Below are 22,203 nucleotides of genomic sequence, written 5' to 3'. Positions count from 1 at the left end.
TGAATCTTCTTGATTGCATTAACACTCCTTTGAGTTATTTCGATCCCCCTTTCATGAACAAGAAATCCCAAAAACTGGCCAGCCGATACGCCAAAAGCACACTTTGTCGGGTTCATCTTCAAGCCATATTTCCTGGTCCTCTCAAAAACCTTCCTCAAATCGGCTTTGTGGTCCATTATCTCCTTAGACTTAACAACCACATCATCAATGTAGACCTCAACCAACCAGCCGATCAGATCATAATATATATAATTCATGGCTCTTTGATATGTAGCTCCAGCACTCTTTAAATTACACTGCTAGGCAAAGCCCTGGCAGTTTCCCGGTCAAAAAAAAAGTCATTACAACCCACTCAAACAAACCGATTGCGCCAGGACACCAAATAGTTGTCTTATGGATATCTTCTTCAGCCATAAAGATTTGATTATAACCTGCATTACCATCCATAAAACTTAAAATCTTGTGTCCTGAGGCGGCATCAACCAGCTGATGGGCTACCGGCATTGGATATTCATCTTTTGGGGTGGCCTTATTCAAGTTTCGGAAATCAATGCAAACCCTGACCTTGCCATTCTTTTTTATAACAGGAACTATACTAGAAACCCACTCAGCATATCGGCAAGGACGAATAAAACCAGTATCATATAATCGCTTAATCTCAGCCTTTACGGGTTCAAGCATATCGGCTTTGCATCTTCTCGGATGTTGTTGGTGTGGCCTAACTCCTGGTTTGATAGGTAGTCGATGTTCAACAATCGATCGGCTGAGTCCAGGCATTTCATAATACTCCCAAGCGAAGCAATCTCTGAATTCTTTCAACAGCTCTATCAACTTGGTTCTGAATTCCGAAGATAAATTCTTACTAATAAATGTCGGCCTTCGTCGATCACCTGGACCTATATCAATTTCTTCCAAATCATCAGCCGACATGAAACCCTGCCCTTGTTTGTCATCGAGATCATCTACTGTGTCCTTGGTGTAGACATTCGAACCCTCCACGACGCCCTCAAAATAATAGCTTGGGTTCTCCATCTTCAATTGGTTGTATATCAGAATCGGACACTTTTAGAAAATCTCCATCCCAAACTTTTCCAGATAAACAATCAAGACCATCCATCTCCCAAAGAGCTAAATCGGCACTGGCAACATTAACTGACCTGTCGGCTGGCACAATTTCAATCTTGTCGCCTTGCCACTGAATCAAGCATTGGTGCATGGTTGAAGGAATATAACAATTGGCATGGATCCAATCCCTTCCAAGCAACAAGCTGTAGGAACCCTTCCCATCGATGACAAAAAACGTCGTAGGGATACTTTTGTTGCCAACTGTCAGTTCTACATTCAAAACTCCTTTGGTTTCTGATGGATTGCCGCCAAAGTCTTTGAGCACCATGTTTGTCTTAATGAGGTCTTCGGCATTTTTGCCCAACTTCCTGAACGTGGTATAAGGCATCAAATTCACTGCAGCCCCACCATCGACCATCATCTTGGACATCGGCTTCCCATTGACATAATCATTTATATACAACGGTTTGAGATGCCGATTCTCTGTACCCTCTGGCTTTTCGAAGACTGCTTGCTCCGGTGACAAAATCAATTTAGCCGATTCTTCTTCAACTTCATCGACATCGGCTTGCTTGATCCCGAATTGAGCAGGCAACATGAAAACCATGTTAACCGACGCAGTCACAACACTTTTTCCTTTAGCCAATCTTTTTGCTTCATCGGCTGTGGCTTCATCGGCTGCAGGATTCTGATTCTTAACACGCCACTCCTGACTCGGCTTTGTTTTCCTTAGCCGATGATTGATTTCCTGTTCAACCTCTTGAAAACGCTCCCTGTTCCTTGATCTTTGAACCCTTCTTTTCTGATTCTTTGTAAAGATACCAGAAGGACACCATTGAGCTTTCCTGTTTTCATTATCCTCCTGGCTACGATCTTGGTTTACTGAAGCCAACCTTTGATGAACGGGGATTCTTGTTTGCCTTAGCCAATTGTTTCTATTATATGATCAGCTTGAACTCTCTGCAATATCACTACATCCAGGACAGTCCTCGATAGATGGCAGCCTCATACCTTCATTCCAACAAAATCTAAAGAACTCGCAACCCCAATGAGGATCAAAGCCGTTATCACCTTCTTCATAATGCCTTCCCTGCTGCTTGTCATACTTCCTCTGGTATTTCTTGATAATCTTAGCCGAATCTCCTTGAAAACCTCTTGCACGACCTCCATCGGCTGTTCGGCCAGCTGTATGCACCATATTGACAGGAAAAGGATTGCCATCAACCATCATCGGCCTCTTAGAATCATCAAATTTGATCTTGCCTCCTTCGATATCCGCTTGAATCTGCTGCCTAAAGACTTTGAAATCGTTGGTAGCATGAGACCCGGAATTATGCCATTTGCAGTACCTCTTCTTGCCCAACTCTTCAGCCGATGGAATTGTGTGACCAGCGGGAAGTTGAATCTGCTTCTCTCGGAGTAGCAAATCAAAAATCTTATCAGCCTTGGTAATATCAAAGTCATACCTCTCCTCTTTTCCAGAATTCTTCACCCATTGGCATGGTATAACCTTTTTGCATCTCACCCACTCGGCTACTGCTATTTCAGAATCATCATCATCATCATTATCCGATCCATATATATAAGGACAGACATGACTAACCTTTTTAGAGTTCTTCATGGCTTCTGTAAACCTCTGTTCATGCAAGGTTACCTTCTGTGTAAGATGCGACAAGCTATCAAAGTCTTCAGATGAAAACTTCTCCCTGATCGGAGGAATCATACCCTGAAAAGCCAAATCAGCTAATTGAGCATCAGTCAAACTCAAGCTGTAACACTTATTCCTTATCTCTCTGAATCTCTAAATATACTCATGCGCAGGCTCATCATATCTTTGTTTGATCGCTGTTAGATTGGACAATTTCATCTCATGAATCCCACTGTAGAAATAGCTATGAAACTTCTTCTCTAAATTGGCCCAACTGTTAATTGATCCATATGGTAAAGAGTAAAACCAAGTAATGGCCGATCCAGACAAAGTCAACCGGAACAACCTAACCCTTAAGGCCTACACAGCCGATGCTTCACCACATTGAGCTAAAAACCGACTAATGTGCTCATAAGTTGACGTGCTATCTTGCCCTGAGAATTTTGAAAAATCTGGAACTTTGAACCGGTTAGATAAAGGAACTCTCAAACCATTCAGGATACGGCTATCTGTATAAATTTCTAGCATCTTTCGGTCTAAGCCTAAACTGCTCCTTCATGACATCCGCAATCATATCGGCCCATGGTCGTTGCTAAGGTGCTCCTTGAGGTTGTTGCGGCATGGGCTCGAATTGATTGTATTGAGGAACAAACTGAGGTTGAGCCGATCCACCCTGCTGGTATTGAACTTGCGGTGATGGAGGCTGATACTGATAATTCAAATTGCCCCCCTAGTAATTTTGAAGATCCGGCTGAATATTGCGCACCAAATGCTCAGGAACAACTTGAGGTATCACCGTGCCATCTGGTTGTACGTGATGAACCAAGTGCTCTGGGACAACTTGATTCGCCGCATGCTGCACAGGCTGACCACCAGGTGTCGCAACCCAGCCGATGCATTCATTAAGCCTTGCTGCTGAATCGGCTGAACAACCTTGCCTTAATGGCGTCTGCTGAATTGGCTGCAAAACCTACCGTCTCTGTGCGTCTGCTGAATTGGCTACACAACCTGTTGGATTGGGGGTGTTTGTTGAATCGACTGTTGCAGGGTTGGATTAACAGCATGTTGAGGAGGCAAGAACATAGCTGCAACCTGATCTTGTGTTAGCCGATTCACGTTCTGCCCACTGTGCTGCGGTTGCTCTCTAACCAACAACCGGGGATTAACTAACTGGCCCGGTGCTAATGATGATTTAGCAGGTGCAGGAGCCGATGCTAGTGCCGTCGGCTAAGCCGATGGTGCATTAAGGGGAACCGATTGAACGGCTTCCTGATTATCGGTAATTAAGGGCGGATAATTCGGGAAAGTACCCCCTTGCAGATAAACCGGTCCCGTAGCCTGATATTCAGCTATTGAACCATCAACCATCGACTTCACCATGTCAACGTCGAAGTTTAACCTAATCGGCTGCCCTCTACTGACAGATGTTAGCCGATTGTAGATTAAATAGCGATATTGCCAGAGATTATGTAAGATATACGATAACTCGACGAATTACATAAACAAGATTACAGTATCATAAAGATGGAAGCACTAATCTTGAGAACGCAAGCCGTCATAACAAGTTTTACCTTTTGTTGAAGATCGAAACCGATGCAGCTCAACCCGAAAGTAAGAACTCGTCGAAATAAAACTAAAGCAAAAAGGGTGGCGATGCGCCGAAATTATATTGAACGTGTGTGTTAATTGATTACTTGGGGTTCAGGGTCTATTTATACTCGAAAATTACAAACTATGTCTATATCGGACACAACTCTTATCTCTAACAAACTCTAAGATATCATAAGTCTTTACGGCAGACTTTTTCCTAAACATATCTCTAAGGAAATTATATAAAATATCCTAATTAATAGATACAATTACCTTCTCAGGACTCTATCCATGCGTGGCAATCATCTTGAAGCATATCAACTCAACCCGATGTCGTACACCAAGTCGTATTGTCGGAATCGGCTGCATCATCTAACCCAGTCTGATTCGGACTTAGCCGATCCCAATCGTAGCCGATTTGGACTCCAGCCGATTCTTACTCTATTCCCGAATCAATCTTCGTCTTTGATTCCGCTTCGATCTAATCTTCATATTCGATACTGATATTACCAAATTTGGTCGTTAACAAATCTAAAATCTTCTTTCGTCTAAAACTTCCTTTATTTAAATTTAGTTTGCAAACCCTTTTTACTATTATGAATTATGGTCCAAGAAACCTTCCCATATTGTGCTAGAACCTAAACCAAAGCAATTCCAATCTTATTGGAATTAATTGTTAACCCATCCTTTGATCTTAAACCTATCCTTAAACCTCAATTCAAATATCCAAATCCTTCCTTTTGACTTAGCCACCGATTTGAATCCTGTGGCTAGAATACCCTTCTCGGCGCAAGAATAATATTATTACAAATATTGTGAATAATTGCTCTTGTGCTAAGAAAATAGGTTTTATCTTTTCATCCAAAATCCAAAATCCAAAATCCTTGTCAAATAAATTGAGGCTAACATCCTATTTATTTCCCCTCACTCTCATTCGAGTGCATCAAATAAATTCCGTTATATTCTATCTCTCAAAATATTGCACTCAAATAAATTAGAACATCCTTATTTTAAAAGCCCTCTCCATGTATCAATATCTCCGAATTCAAATCCTTTTTTAAAATCTAGCCATCCAAATTCCTCTAAATTAATTATTTGAATCTATAGAACAATTAGACTTCCTCCTTTTTAACTTTGGGCCGAATTATTCTTCTCACTCGCGCGGCCCAAGCCGGCCCAGCCAGCTGAGCCGCATCCTCCCACCTCCCTCCTCTCTGTGGGCGCACGCGCCGCCCACGGGACCGCCGCCACCTGCCGACTTGTGCGCCGCCGCCGTCAACTGGCGCCGACGTCAACGCCGTGCCGTGTCCTCCCTTCCCAGCCGCCCAACTTCCCCGCAGCCGCCGCGTGCGCGCGCCGCCACTAACAGCCAATTGGAGAACGAAGCCGGCGCCGTCGTCCTCTTCCCCACGTCGCCGTTGCCGTGCATCCTTCGCTGTTCTCCATCGGAACCGACCTACTTTACCGCCTCTCTCCGCCTATAAATACCCGGCGAAGTCCCGTTTCTTTCCCCCATCCGAGCTTCGAGCCCTACTTTTCTCTCTCTAGGCATGGCCGGCCGTCCACCGATCTCCCTTACCGGAGCGTTGTAGGCCAAGTCCTCGCGCCACTAGCTTCTTCTCATCGAGGCGAATCCATTCCCTCGCTTCCCCTTCCTTTCCCCCTCCAAAATAAGCCGCCAACGCCACCTCCTCTAACCGGCTGAAGCAAGCTTTTACGCTCGCCGTTCCGGCCTCCTCCCCTAACTCATTCGCTGTCCGACAACTTCCCCGGGTGCGCGTCGCTCGAGAACACGCTTGGCCGCCGGCGTCTCCGCCTTCCGGCCACTGGAGCACCGGCGCCCCTCCTCTCTCTCCTCTCGGCTGTTAACAGAAGAAAAGAAGAAAGAAGACGGGAGGAAGGAGGAGAAAAAGAAAAAGAAAAGATTCCTGACAGGTGGGCCCATGAATAGTAACCTTTCATATTTTCTAGATTTAATTCAAATCCTATTCTTTAGAAGCCCATATCTCCTAAACCGTAGATCCGATTCTAATGAAACTTGGACCTAAATTCATCTAAATTCAAAATCTACATTTTGATACCAAACTTGCTATTTTAAGATTTTATTTGAATTTCCTTAATTTATTCAAATACCATTTGAGTAAATATTTGATTCAAACTTATAATTGGAACTTATATTTACCTTCCAAATATTTCCTTTTATTTTGAAAATTCCCTTTAGCCACTAAAAAGCCGCCGGTTAGAACTTTACACCTTCTATATGGACGTTCGTGCGGTCTACTGGCCTCGACATCGAACCATTGGTTGTAAAGCCCGGCAAAACCAAACCTAAGGTCGAAGCGTTGCTCCTGGCACCCCACACCTCGATGCGTATAACGGTCGAAGCTTCACTATTCCCTCGACCTCCCCTGCATGCCACACAATTTGCTCTCGAGCTCTGTGTAATCTTAGCCACTCCGCCAAAACTCACGGTTGTCGGAGTAACACTTCCGCCCCACTAAACCTGCACCCACCTCCTATTTCTCTAGCTGATATATTATCCACCGACACCGGCTAGAGAAGATACCAAATCTAGTCGTCATGTTGCCCAACTCTAATGACGACTAGCAAACACCCAAAACCCTAGCTGATATTTATCTTGCCTCGATATCGGCATAAACAACTAAACCCTAACCACTATTCTACCAAAGCCCAACCTTTACCAATATTAGCCACATGCCTATCAACTATCTAGTATATTTCCTATCATCCAAACCATATGAGCCTTCACATAAAATATAAGCGACAGTAGTTGCTTAATCCCCTCTAGCCTCCAACCCTCTAGAACCTCCATATAAAATATAGAACCTAACCGATATGCTATCCTATTTCACAATCGACTCCCATATAACTAAACCGTAGCTATTATACTACCTAAACCTACAGCCAACAAATGATGGTCCAATAATCCCTATACCCTATAAAGGAGATACTATACCCTGAACCCTAGCTCTCCTAGCCGCTTATCGATCTTTTGCTATTTTATGGCTTTTATTGAATTTCGTTCTTCCTCTTCTTCAGTAGAGTCTATTATAATTGGATGGCAACCTGTGGTATTTCGAGCATCGGATAATCAGGTTGCCTATCTCGGATTTATTTGTGTTGGAGCAAGGCAAGTTATTATTCTTTCCCTTTGAGCATAAATGCCATATATTCTATATCTCTATTCTATGCATTAGCCATACATGATTTTTGAATGCATAACCTGAACATATAGCAAACTAGATATGCTAGTTTTGCTTAGCCCTACCTAGTTAGACTGCATAAAAATATAATGAACTTCGATTGGAACGGTACGCTAGAATTGGTTGATTTCCGGGTGGCTAGTACTGTTCCAACCGACATAAGACTACCCAAATACTTGTGAAGAACAAACGAGTACGACCACAGTTCTAGCATGGGGACAGTCCTAGTTATTATGTTATTTAACAATGTGGTACCTATGTACAGTGGTTCTATGTTTAAGTCCTCGCGCAGGAGGCAAACTTACGCCGAGCAGGGCAAGATTGTGATATTTACCGAGGCGCGGGTAAATATATGAGATTTATTGATGTCGACTTGTTTGTGAACCCTGATTGCGATGACATGGTGTCATACAATCAGTCCTCTCTAAATACCTCGGGAACACCAGAACTCCTCACGCTGCTGATAACGTTGCGTTCAGAGTATATGGGGACTAAAGTTCATGTAACAGGTGCTACTATTGTTAGTAACCTAATGCTTGGCCATGACTGAAGCTGATGATTATCGGCAAGTCGTGGGCTGTGGGTAAAGCGTACATTTGCAGTAAAGTATAAATGAATCTATTCAAATAGCCATGCTCACGGATGTGAGCATTGGGACTCATATGGTATTTGGTTAGAAACCTAATTCAAGATTTTACTAAATACTGTTGCATTAAAATCATTACAGGCTTTCTTCTTCTACATTCTCTACTTTCTGCAAGTAAATCTAGCCCTACTCAAATACTGCTATTTCATACATTCATATTGAATATAATAGCTTGTTGAGTATGTTGTACTCACCCTTGCTTTAACCCCACCTTTTTCAGAGTCATTTTGGAGTTCTTATCGAAGCTGGGAGTTCAATCACGTTAGTTCCCTTTAAACCTAGTCTTCAAGTCTAGTATAGTTAGATGGTTTAACTCTATAGCAAAACATTAGAGTTGGTTCATTCTATAGCTTCTGCTGTATTAGTTAGCCACAAGTTTGTAAATACCCATATATTTTGTAATAACATCTCCTTTGGAGCCTTGATCAAATATATGCAATGAAGATCCAGATTATTGAACCTGTATCAATCTACTAATCCAGGGCTTGATACAACTTTAATATGTCGGTTATCGAATCATTAGTTTTGGGACCCGACAGTGTACCATAAACAAAATGATGGCATGTACTCCCTCCGTCCCATAATATAACACATCCCTCCAAAATCCCTTATATTTTGGGACGAAAGGAGTACATGTCTTGAATTAATATTTTAAAACAATTTTCATTGTGCACGAGGAGGAAAAAAAGAATATTGCATGATGTCAGTCTACGAACATGTGTGCACTAATATTTTTTTATGAAACATTGCATATCAGTACATATCATTTTATTGTTTGCACTTAAGTTATGAAATTTTAAGTATTTTAGAGAAATTTGGGTGCAGATTTTTTCTCCCGGGGTGCTCCCGTATTCCCCGAAATACCCGCCGGGCCTTTGGGGCGCAGACTGGACAAGTAAAAACATGGCAATGCTCAAGCAAGATTATCAAGCGAGGTGTCAGCAATCTCTCCAGCCCTATAGTGTTTACTGGGTCCCTTTGGAATGTTTACAAGAATTCCAAACCCTATGTTTCGTCGGAGTGGCCGCTACTTGTTGGTCCCCTTGTTTATGCAGGGATGATATAGTTTTTGATAGAAAAGTTTTTTTTTATTATTTTTAGGTTATTTTCTCAATTTCCATTGGTTGTGCACCTAGGTTACACTATAGAAACTTGGTACATAAGATTTGGTTGTTGCGGTGTGTCTATGCTTGAAGGATGTGGGAGTGTTTTATCTAGGGACATGAGTGACAATCTAGTCTTAGTATTGATGGCCCGTAATACTTGGTACTTTTTTTTATATATAAACATGAGAGTGTGTGAGTGATTGGTTGTGTGCATCTTAGTTATTCAGAAACCAAGAGGTGTCTCGGTACGATTATACACTACTCAAAAGGATTTTTTTCAGGCGGCCAAAACAATTATTTTGCATGCGGTTGGTTGGCCCATCTACATCCAGGTCTCTGCGAAAATCACCATATTTCTATTGGGGTAGCTTAACCACATGCGCATGCGGTCAGCTATGCTGATCGCACGTGAAAATAGTTTCAGTGAAAAGAATTAAAATCCCAAAAACTAAAATCGCCCGAAACTGTTAATGGTGAAATTTGGTATATTCCGTTAGATAAGGAAAATGAGGAGCAAGTTAGATGGAGGTAATTTAGGATCTAAGATTGCATTGGCTAAGGTTGGAGGGGCTGTATCAGATGGGTGTATTGGCTGCATGGTTTTGCAGATAGCTGATGGAGGATGGACGATGGCTAGAGGTCGATTCCTTGTCGGACTCGGTTCTAGAGAAGATAATGATAAATGTTGAAGAGAGACTGATTGTGAAGAAAATACGGCAAGACAATTTATCTATTAGGATAAATCAATTATTTTCCTTTTATGATTTAGGAAAGTTTGTCTCATAGTATATATGGGCTTGTAATTTTTTTTTATCTTTAGGGAAGTTTGAGTCGTGTTAGATAAGAACTAGTTTTGCCGGTATCAGCTAAATTGTTTTGTTGATTCAGATTAACTAAGGTATCTACCACTCTGAAAATCAGTCAAAGGTTTGATTATTTAGACTTTATACTTCTTTTTCATACCTAGTGTTGTATCAGTTGAGTTTGATCTACTAAGAGTGAGACGGTAATCAATATAACAAGGTAGGTTATGCAACAAATAGGTCATCTGTACCAATACCCCATTTTTATTAAACAACTCATGCAATTTGTAAATAGTAAACCATTTGCAAAAATATAGAATTAACATGATCGAAGGAAGATTTGAATAGAACTTGCCTTGCTCAGTTTGTTCCTCAAATAACTCTTGGTCCTGCACACTCTTGTCAATGGCAATAATCTATTTGCCCTCTACTTAAATTTTAAATGTACATTCAGAAGAACATCCAATAAAAATCCAATATGAAATATGATGCATGATGCATGAACATGTTCAGTGCATAAAGGGTGATTTATTATTAAATTTAAGAGCAAGAAACGCATAAATCTGATGTTATCGCGTTTCTAAGATTTAAAGTATGGTATTCAAATTTAAATTAGTCAAAATTTATACAATAGTGGTGTGAAATTTGAGTGCACAGTATTAAAGAGGAAATTATTATGAATCTAACAAAATTTGGTTCACCTCAAACTGAGCTAAAATGAAATTTTCTATGATTTTCCAGATTTTTAGCATTTTATAGTGCATAAATAATTAACGGAACACATCACTTTAGATTTATTAATTTCTTTAACAAAAGGCCAAAGCATACTTACTGTCCAGAGGCCGGGGTGGCGGTGGCCGGCGTGCTACAGTCGACGGCGGCTCAATTAAACGATAGGGGAGGGCCTGAGGACTACTAGAAATCTTACCCCGTGCTCGGTTGGAGTGGAGGCAGTCAGAGGCGGCGGACGACGGCAATGGTAGTGGTGATGCTCCGGCGTGGAGGACCTAGAATTAGCTGATGAGATGGGTTCAAGGAGCTCCCGGGGTCTTGCCGGCGCAAGGAAAAGGAAGAGGGCTCACCGAGGCGACGGCTCGATGGTGTAGGTGGCGGCGGCGGCTTTGTCGACCGGCTCGGGCTGCGGTGATGGCGCGGCCATTCCCGTCGATCCAGTGGGCTTCTTGCTTTGGGCTTCGGCTGGGAAAGACAAGTGAGGAGTGGGATGTCGCTGGCGAGCGAGCGAGGAGATCGGTGTCGGGCGGTGGTTGTCGTAATGTCGTGGCACGGAGGCTGTGGGCGTCGGCGCGGAGAGAGAGAGAGAGATTGGCGGCGAGGAACGGCGGCTCCGGGTTGGGCGAGACCAGCAGCGGTTGCGGCGGTTCGTTGAGCAGAGCGGCGTCGGCCTTTACTTGGTTTTTGCCAGCGCGAAACGTGGGCTGATGTGGCTTGGTCGGCTTGGAAACGATGACCTCGGTCTCGCACGCCAACTACTCGATCAAATGCTCACAAGGGGAAGAGATGAAGAGGACAGGGGGTGCTGAGAGTTTGTGGAATTTTTCCGAATAGCTACATTGCTCTAAAATATGTGCATATTTTACTAGCGCTTAGTGTAACCATGAACTCCATTTGGTGAATTTCTGAGATTTTTCTCGTGTGCAGTTTTTTTTTTTTGGAAAATTCAAACAAGTTTACTGTTTTTATTTCAATTTGAACAAATTTTGATGTTTTCCCCTTTTTATTTGAGATGCAAAGATGAGCTTTCTAGAACCCATTATATCGTCAATTATCCTTCAAGTTTCATCGATTTGGCTTATCCTTTCGTATATCATCCGAGCATGGTACAATTGCTTTGCTTCTTTAGTTTTGTCCATTGGTGTTTGTTTGTGTCACACTTCACTATCTATTTTTCATCGTGTCCATGCAGTAAGCTAGATGGGGCACTGTCAGATAAATAATTTCTGATGAGAATTCATATTTTTCCAGTTGGTTTTTCACTCATAGGATAGAGCCTGGTCTGGTAGTGACGGTACTTCTATAACTTGGGAGAATTATCAATGCATGAGTCAGGATCAGAGCAGTTTAAGTCTCATCTGGCTACACCGTTTTTTTCTATATGTACATTTTGATCAATCGACTACCTCAGATACAGAGATATCAAGTTTTATATATTAATAATTGGCACCTCTTGATTCCTATGTACAGTAAAATTAATCTGTCACGACAACAGATCTGAGCAAGCCACACCATTCAATAATTGATGCAAAACCAATCACATTGGAACTCATCTCACTTAAAGCAAACTCAAATGGAAATAAAGGGTGTTAATAAATTTAGGTAGCATTACACAATAAATCACATGTAAATAGTTCATGAGACGGCACACCATAAGAGAAGAAAATAGGCAAGAATCCATGAACTAAGATCCAAAACTTATTCCTTCACTTTGTACATCCTTTTCAGCCACCCAAGTCTTCCTTGACGCGTATCAAGGGTAAGAAATATTTCCCTATATTCAGGTTTAATAAATAATAAGGTAGCAATGAAATGCTCATCACTGCCTTCCACAGCTCCCGCATCAACAACTAACTCCATTATCTCTGAAATACTGCACCCTGCTCGACTGATCCTCACAGATGATTCAAAGTTGGTCGGCTTCTCATTCCCAACAAGATAACTGAATGCTCCATCTGCATAATTTTTCTGAGGATCCATTGAGTTATTCGGGACTTCATTATAAGATTTTTGTAATATTGCCTCTTCATTTTGCCTATTGACATTCTTACAAGTCATCTCGACATCATTTTCAGCAATGGAAGATTTATTGCCACCAATCATAGCATTGACGCAAATATTAGATTCAGCTCCTGCTGAATCTGAATCCAGCATGCCTTCAAATATTATATTTAGCAAATCAACTTTTCCAAGTGATTCAAAGCGAAACCTACCACACTCCATCACTGCCTGCAAAACAATTGAAAGGATTACATGGATGAGTAGTCACCTCCACCATTAATTAACTTTTTCATACAATCGATAACTGTAATACTTAAACTAAATATTTGACATATGGAAAAGACATATATATTACAATAAGTTGATGAAATCTAATAACTTTAAGAGATTATGATAGTGCTTGTCAAGGTAAAACTCTGCACAAATCATGGTTTTCACATGAAAGGCACTCAGAACCGCGAAATCTGATCAACCACATTGAAATAATGTGGTAAATCTTTTCGTAACATCTTTAATTAATATGTTTTATTTTGATAGCTGGCACAAATGGATTACAGATCTGTGGCCTGTGGAGATTTTTTTTAGGAAAATAGCTCTAATGGACATATAAATAGGATTTAAATATTTTCTGAAACATTATGTACTTCATGGTCACGATATCGTCTTAAAAGCAGCTAAGAATAGTATTAATTAACTGCATAAATTGCCAGATCATTAAGAGATTTTTGGGTTTGTTCTGTTTTTCTTTGTGTTGGAGGGTGTGTTCGTTGTGTGCAGTGTAGTGGTGCAGAGGCCCAGAGTGTCCTCAAATTGTTTGGCCGAGTTCAATAAAACTTTCAGTATCTAAAAAAAGATCATTAACAGGCAACATTCTAGCAATGGAGGGCTGCATATGAATACCTGAACAATGTGATCTATTATCTTATTTGTGATCAACTTTTTCTTGAGCAGGGCTCGAATGAAATGAATATTTGCCAGTGTTTCAAGTTTAACTACCCTTTCTTTATCCCGTTGCTCCATCTCTCGGTCTTGTCCAATCAATTTGTCAATCTCAGCACGTACAGTGCGAGCACTTTCAAATATTTCTTGACATTTGCTCGACAGTGCTTGTTTGAACGTAATTTCTTCACCACAATCTTCAGGAGGGAATGGTGTGAGGTTTTGATTTAGATAAGTGCAAATTTGTGCATAAGTCGAATAGAAGGCTGGCTCAGCGACAACCTTTTCAAATATAAGATTAATAACATCCTGAGTAAAAGCATAGCAGAAACAACTCAACATCAGTCCAAAACATAGAGGAAGGCTGCCTGAATAAAAATAACTTTGCTTTCTATTAAACCAAACCTTCAAAATATCGGCGCTAGTGATTCTTGTTTCAATTAGCTGGCCCTTCTGAAGATCGAACATCTTTGGTGTAAATGTGTTTAGTGTACTGTTTAACAAAAACAACAAATAAAAAATATGCAAACAAAAAAGATAAACAAAATACACTTTCTGAATATGCAATTGTTGGGAAAATGCTTTACTAAAGAAACAGACGAACAAAATTCCCAAATGAAATAATACCTTTTCAATGTTTTCAGAACTTCGTCTTTACCAGAGATAATGCCTCTCTGGATTGACAAAGGGACTTCAGCCTTAACAAGAACTGAGATGGGGTCATCCTGTTGTTTGTAGTAAAATCCAAATGTTAAAATAGGCATTTAACAATCACACCGAAATAATGGTTGTAATTATTATTATACTATTAAATCGAAGTGCTTTTCCAGGGTGTACACTTTCTATATTTTAACCACTAATTGAGAGACAAGGTGAGAAGACCATTTTGTACAATTCAGATCTGATAACAATTTACTATTACACTTGTATTTTTAAGATACCTGATCTTTAGAATCAAAGTGGAAGCTTGATTGGTCATGCTTGTTAAATTTCTCTTGCTTCCAACCTAATGCATAGGGTTCTTTTGCTTCAGAGAAGTTGTCCCAGAATTTCTGTTCCCAATGAGTTTGTGCAGACTGTGAATGCCAGTCACGGCTGTCTGTCGCGTCAAACCGTTTGTATGATGGAGTTTGTACCTAACAGAAATACCAAAAAAAAACGCAACACTACTTACTTTGACAGACAAGACTCTGCATCTTTGAGGAACATTAATCAGAGCAGCACAAACGATTTCTGCCATGATGCATCTGCTACATATGAGAAGGGAAGGACGCTCACATGATCTTTCTCTGCTCCAAACCCCCAAATTTTTTCTTCACCATTGAGTTCAACATTAATATCTTGACAACATTTTAAGATGTCCTTGGGCACATCGACATTCTGCATAGACATAATTCATACATTAATAAGATGTGAGAGAAGGCCGTACACGTTTTCGTAAAGAACTTGAACATTTCTGCAGCAAAAAACAGCAATACTTAGGGGATAACAGTCATCTATTGATAAATATAAAAAAATTATGAGGGAATTTTCACAACGACTAATTATGCTGCTTTATAATGGCTTGAAGAATGTTTTCCGTTTTAATTACGATAATTTGCACAATACAGCAATTAATTTTAAGAGAGACAATGAGTGAAACATATTAGTCACCCAGAACTTATACCTGACCAAGTTGGAGAAGTTGGTCCCTTGTCTAACTGACTCGTTCAGTCAGGTGAAAACTTGGATTCCATGGCTGCAGCAGATTACTGCAAAAGTCAGCATAGCAAAGATACTAACAATATTTGTTTGAGGGAAAATATCTCTTGCCGCATCCAGTATCATTACTGTCTGACCCTATACAATCCGCTTCATGTTCCCCGCAAAAAAAAAATGCGATTCAAGTTTACCCTTGTTACACTCTTAAAATGGTTGCTAGGCATTGACTAATGTTTACCACTCAACATTTCTCAATTAAGCCAAGAAAATTCTCATATCAAACTTCAAGACTGTCCAATTTGCATGGATTGCCAAGCTGAAAAAATAGGGCCATTTTGGTGTAGTACCCTATCAAATGAACACAGGCAAGTATTGGCAACAGCAATGTTTTAGTATGTTAGTGTTTTATCAAATGTGTAGAATTGGAAAATATATATTGGCATAAAATCTGAACAATTAGCGAGTATTACTTAGATCCATATTATAAGTCAGTTTGACATTTTTCTAAGTCAAACTTATTTAATTTTTACCAAATTTATAGAAAAATAAAGTAATAGTTTCAACACACAACAAAGAAACTACCAAAATATGTCCAATGTTAGATATAATAAAACTAAGTGGTACTCCCTCCATCCACAAAACTTACACCTATTACTTTTGTCACCAAGACTAAGAAGAAATTAAATCATCTTGGATATTACAAAATCATGGAATGAATGCAAGTATACAACCAATGAGTATTTAGATGACTCATTAGGTTCTAATCAAACATTTAATTTATCTCTTCATTAAGTCTTAAATGCATAAAGACTACAAATAGAAACAACTTATTTGGAAAAACTCAAATGTGAAATATCTCTAACTTTTGTGGATGGAGGGAGTACTATAAGTGTGACTATATTTTTCTACAAAGACAGCCCAGAATATTTCAACTGGATAATACCTGATGGACTTCTTCGGAGGTAACAGTACGCTCATTCGATTCTCCACGGTCAAGCACCGAGTAAATGTTCACCTGAGAGGAAACTTGATTGGCATTACTTGAAACGACCCACTTCTCATGATCTGACCCTGGATCTGGGTGGTCAAACTTGCAGTTAGTGCCAAATTTGCAGATTCCCCGGTTCATGTAGTATGAGCACAACCCTGTCCCCTGAAGGATTACATGCATGTATCATGTTTTCACCAACAAAATAGTAATTTTCGAATTAAACAGTAGTATTCAATGCCCTAATATATTGTGATCAATGGAAAAAGGCAAAAAGAAAGCTTTGCTACAAATGATTGGCCTAGCTAACATAATTGCGTGCAGAAGAAATAAACCCAACAAGAAAAGAATTAGAAAGACTTACAGCACGAAGTGGAAGCCCAAGAACGTTCAGCTTTACTTGCTTAACTTTACTTTTGCCTTCACTATGGTGGCAGTGGCATGCATTCCCAGAGAAATACTAAAAAACACTTTCTGTGAGATAAAGAATACTCCTAACAAATAATGTATTAATGTGATGCATTCATAAATTGATTTGCGGAAGTATTTAATTAATGAATGGGTTATGTGTAAAATCGAAAATTAGGATTTTATACAAAAAATTCTTTAGGGGTCACTATTTGTGATTCAAGTCCAAACCACTCTCATAGCTTCTCTTCTTCCCCTTTCTAGTTTTTTCTTCTCCTCTCTTCCTGGACCATAAGCTTTACTAGTCCATTGCTCGTCATGGCCCAAGCCCAACTAGTCCAAAGCTAACTGCCCGGACAGTTAGCACATTCCACATACGAGTAGTTATTAGGGGGAAAAATGTTCACTGTAACTACGTTTGTTTGTTGCTGAGAAAAAATACTAGGGTCTTGGCTGCTCACTGACGCCAGAAAATAATCTTGATTTTTTTAGGAGAAAAGTAATCTTGATTTTGCTTCAGAATAATTTTGTACGACGGAAAGAAACAAGTATTTTTCTTCCAAAGGTTTTTACTAATACGCATGTGTTTGACATTATTACCTCTTGTTGTGGTGGCACTGGCATGCGGGGAGGGTGGTTGAACCTGCAATTCATCCCAAACTTGCAGCTCCCGAACTTGACGTAGTAGCTGCAGTCGGGCTCGCCGGGCCGCCGCGGGAACTGCTCCGGCTTCTTGTCGTCGGCGCCATGCTGCCGCCTCGGATCCGGGTGGTTGTACACGCAGCTGATGCCGAACTTGCCGCTCCCGAACTTGACGTAGTAGCTGCAGTCCGGCTCCCCGGGTCGCCGTGGGTGCTGCTCCTCCACCTTCTTCGTCTTCCCCGCCACCGGCGGCTGCGGCTTCGACGTCGTCTCGCCGACGACGACGGGAGTAGGCCCCCAGAACCAGTCATCGTCCTGAGGCATGGAGCTGGCGGCGAGCCGCTCCACCACGCGCGACGGCGAAGCAGCGGCGGATTCGTCGGAGGTGCTGGTGCTCCACTGAGAAACAGAGAATTGATGATAATCTCAAACTAATCAACCATGAACGGGGTCATTAGAAGAGAAGGAAATGCAGCTAGTCCCATGGAGTTTTTTGGGGGTATTTGGAGCGGTATTTAACCGTAGGAAAACGAGGGATTTTAACGCTACCGCGCACTTGGGAATCGCCACGCGAGAAAGCAGCGAAGTGATTTATGGCGCTGGTGTTTTGCTTCGGGAGGAGACGAGGGGTGGAGGGGGTGTTGTGGGGAAAACGAAGCGCGCGGGTTCAACGGTGACGCTTCGTTAGTTGTGGCGCAAGTATTACGTTGCTTAATTACGTGTTGGCCAGGGGCTCGTTAGAGCAAGTATAATAGTGGGCTATAAGAAAGCTGAATGCTGAGGTGGATGGGAGAAAAGAGGAGAGAGATGAGAAGCGGGCTGTAAGTTTACAGCCTGCTTAAGCACAGAAACCAAGAAAATTTGTGAGACAGATATGTGGACCATATATTTATAGTGAAGAGTTAACCACTATATGAGTGAGCTGATAGATAGACTATAAGTAAGCAGCTGGCTGTATTATTATCCTTGCTCAGGGCTGGCCGGCTGGTCCAACGTTTGCATGAAAATAATATTCCCTCCGTTTCATATTATAATATTTTCTAGCATTATCCACATTCATATGTCTAGTTTCATTAACATCCGTGAGTATATAAATGTGGGTAATGCTAGAAAGTCTTATAATATGAAACGGAGAAAGTATATCGTTATAAACAAAGGTGAGGTCAAACTTTAGAAATTTAGATTATGAATTATTTTTAAAATAATGATTATGAATCATTTCAAAACGACATGTATTATCAACCTGGAGTAGTAGAAACTAAGTAGATATTTTCTCCGTTTCACAATATAAGTCATTCTAGCATTTTCCACATTCATATTGATGTTAATGAATCTAGATAGATATATTGTCTAGATTCATTAACATCAATATGAATATGAGAAATGTTAGAATGACTTATATTGTGAAACGGAGGGAGTATTAAATGAAGCCATGCGTGTTCATGTGAGAGTTCTGTATGATAATAGTAGAAATAATATGTATGATAGCTAGATGATAAAAGCTTATAATGCTTTTTATAATTTTCATCTTTGACCAATCATTGAAGAAAAATTTACATTAAGATGATAAGGTTTATAACAATTTAAATTATATAAACACTAATTATTCAAAAGCAAAACTAAGACTATATGGCTCAATGAGAGCAGAGATAAAATATAAATTAATCATTCAAAAGCAAAAATAAGGTAATATGACTGAATAAGAGAAAAAAAGAGTGAGATAATTTGGACCATAGATTTTAAGTGACATGGCTTGATTAGAGAAGAGAGAAATAGTATTAACTAAACTTAATTTGTGAAGAAATGCAAAACTGAGATCATATAACTTTATGAGAAAAGAAAAGTAGAGAGATAGTTTAGACCATAGATCAATCTTCTAAGGGCTTAAAATAATTAAGATGATGTGGCTTAATGACACAATAGAGAAATAGTATTAACGACATTATGCAAGCCTCTATTTTTCACTTAAATTCCTATTAGAATCCTGAGTTTTTCCTATTCCTCCATTTTTACATTTCTTCGATTTAAAGGAGCCTTTAGTGAGATGAACTATAGATAGATATATATATAGGATTAACTATATTTGCCAATCTTGCTAGTGGCTATTCTCCAAATGCCCACTCGTACTCCCCATATCTTGCCACGGGAGAGAGATGCTTTCCTAATAGTTTGCCATTTTTCCCATGTAATGTGACATGTCGGATTGACAACATGAACAAATTATATGAAATGACCATTTTTCCCCTACAATCTACTTGTAGGATTGAATACGAGAATCAAACTTATTATAGGGGGTGAATGGTGGAAACAGTACCACAACACAAATCTTTTTATAGAATGAAAGAAACTTGACCTTGATGAAGCTCGGTCTGACATGAGTATACAATTCGGTCTGATCGCCCAGATGTCATCGGTTTGACCAACATTGAACCTCCGATCTGATGGCCAGTTGTCGCTGATTGGACCGTCACTTCTCTGCATGTCTATGCCTGCCGTTGCCAATCTGACCTCTCGCTCTTGTTGACGATGCGACTCGTTGTTGACGGTCGTTAGCGATCAATTTTGACCGCCAATAGTATGAAAATAAAGGACAACTAGTTATGCTTGCATCATATTTGTGTTAGAATAATAAATATTCCACTAGTACTAGGATTACTAACCTCTTGCAGAGAATGAACAGAAAGTCGAGGAGAATCGACATCAAAACAGACGATCAATCAATCGGATGATGTCGAGAATCAGACTTATCAATGAGTGGGCCAAGAATGCAGAAAAATGACACGACCAATTGGGCTAAAATTTACAAGTCTGAAGTGAGCAACAGAAGAGGAGGCCGCCAGCCGAAAATGGGCTGGATTGGGCCGTCCCCTGGTTCGGCCGAACTACCCGTCGTGCAGCCGATTGATCCAGGGTTGGCGATGGACGGTGTGGATTGCTTTCCGTATGACGGTTGGAGGGTATTACCGACTTTTCCAACAGTTATAATCGGCATTACTTGCCTATTTAAGGCCTTCATCTCCTCACTTTCTTCACACACTTCAAACAAAGTTCTCTCATACTCTCTCAAGCTTAGTTTAGTATTCTCAAGCTAGTGGAATAGGAATAGAATAGAAATCAGAGTCCGGAAGTCTTCAAAAGAGTTCGGGTATGGCTCTAGCAGCTCTTCTTTCTTCTTTTGTAAAACTTGTATTTTATTTAGAATATTCTTCTGTATACAATTCTGGTATTGCAATACTTTTCAAGTATATAAATGCCAACTTTACTTTATACTGAGTTATATTGATTATACTGCTAGCTTATCTGGGAGATGCAATGGTACGGATATAGTGTTTGCTTATGCAATTACTCTATGTCATGACGATGATATTAGAGTAGTATCTGGTAGTTTAGGCGTGTTGTTTAGATTATTGGGTATCATTGTTTGGTGTTATATGCTGCGGAAGAGAGGTGGGCTGCTAATAATGACAGCTCAGTACGGGTATTCTTCCGAGCGTGTCCTAGGAAATTAACTTAATCTTATAGTTAGGATGTACACATAATATGTATACTAGAAGTATATAATAAATTCTTTTCTATTTTCTTTCCACTTAGCTCAGATGATTTAATATGAGAATGAGTAGTCCTATGCTTGTGTGTCACTCTACCCTCTGCTTATATTAACCCCTGCTTAGACTATGATTACTACAAGTAATATATAAATTATTAGTACAGTTCTCTCTATTATAATCTTCAAACGGGATTAAACAAATACGTTACCCTTGGAATACTCTCGGGTGAAATGCTACAATGGTATATCCGTGCGCTTGCGAATGAAATCTGTAACCATAATATACCAGGAGTATTTCTGCGCCATTGCTAGGAATTATATTTATAGTAATATCGTTAAGAAATACCAACACTCGTTTGGGATGACTCATCTCTAACAGGTCGCAAAGTATCATGTTTAAGATATGATGACATCACTCCTTGCGATAAGCATGAGGCTAGGAGATGGATGTCCAGTTCATACCAAGTTTGAACCCATCTCATCATCCAGGAGCAGCCCGCACTTAAATGGCCTCCCAAACCACATTCAGACTCCATTTTCGACGCTTTACATATGTATGGAAGATAACAAGACCACATTTCCAAAGATCCAAAATCTGTTCGGGTGTTGCGTTACCGTCTTAAGACCCATTGTGTCGTGTATCATGTTGGAGTCCATTAGGGATGCGTCTAGGGGTCATAGGTCGACCGTAGAACCTATTTAATCAGTAGCTGTTATCGAATTAGGTTGTGTTTTGCTTAGATTATTTTTGCCATTACAATTTCACCATTCATTGATTTGTGGAACGCCAACTTCGAGTTCTTGATTAATCATTCATCCGCAAATGAGTTGTTGTATTTCTTGTTTTTGCTTGTGTTCTTCGATTTGCACGTAGAGATTAGCCTTCTCAAAGAGGTCTATGGGGTTTCGGTTTGGTTGTTAGCCTGAGGAGATGTGTTGTTGCGATAGCAGGGTTCAGATTGTATTGATCAAAAACTAGATCACGTAGTTGTTGACAAATCAATAGTTATCTTCACCTGACGGAAGATCGAGTATCCCATTGCTACAACCAGTCACTGATATCGTGTCATCTATATCGGGTCATAATTATAACACATCACGGATGAACTATAACGTTTACTACAATACTTCGTCATAGATTACATGTCATCCACAGATGAGGT

General features: G+C 40.3%; 1 protein-coding gene across 1 annotated transcript; it reads right to left on the bottom strand.

Moving 5' to 3' along the window:
* Positions 1-12,512: 12,512 nt before the first annotated feature.
* Positions 12,513-17,817, bottom strand: LOC127775574 (zinc finger CCCH domain-containing protein 43-like). The gene is given in 11 exon segments (XM_052301833.1): positions 12,513-13,043; positions 13,716-14,063; positions 14,160-14,247; positions 14,382-14,462; positions 14,573-14,610; positions 14,696-14,890; positions 15,033-15,134; positions 15,421-15,492; positions 16,399-16,608; positions 16,808-16,903; positions 17,452-17,817. Coding segments are annotated over 11 exon segments (2,127 nt in total).
* Between the last annotated feature and the right edge of the window lie 4,386 nt (positions 17,818-22,203).

The sequence above is a fragment of the Oryza glaberrima genome, chromosome 6, assembly GCF_000147395.1.
Source record: "Oryza glaberrima chromosome 6, OglaRS2, whole genome shotgun sequence".
In the NCBI taxonomy this organism is placed as follows: domain Eukaryota; kingdom Viridiplantae; phylum Streptophyta; class Magnoliopsida; order Poales; family Poaceae; genus Oryza; species Oryza glaberrima.
Note: the sequence above shows the minus strand (reverse complement) of the source record. Positions and strands in the feature narration are given on the sequence as shown.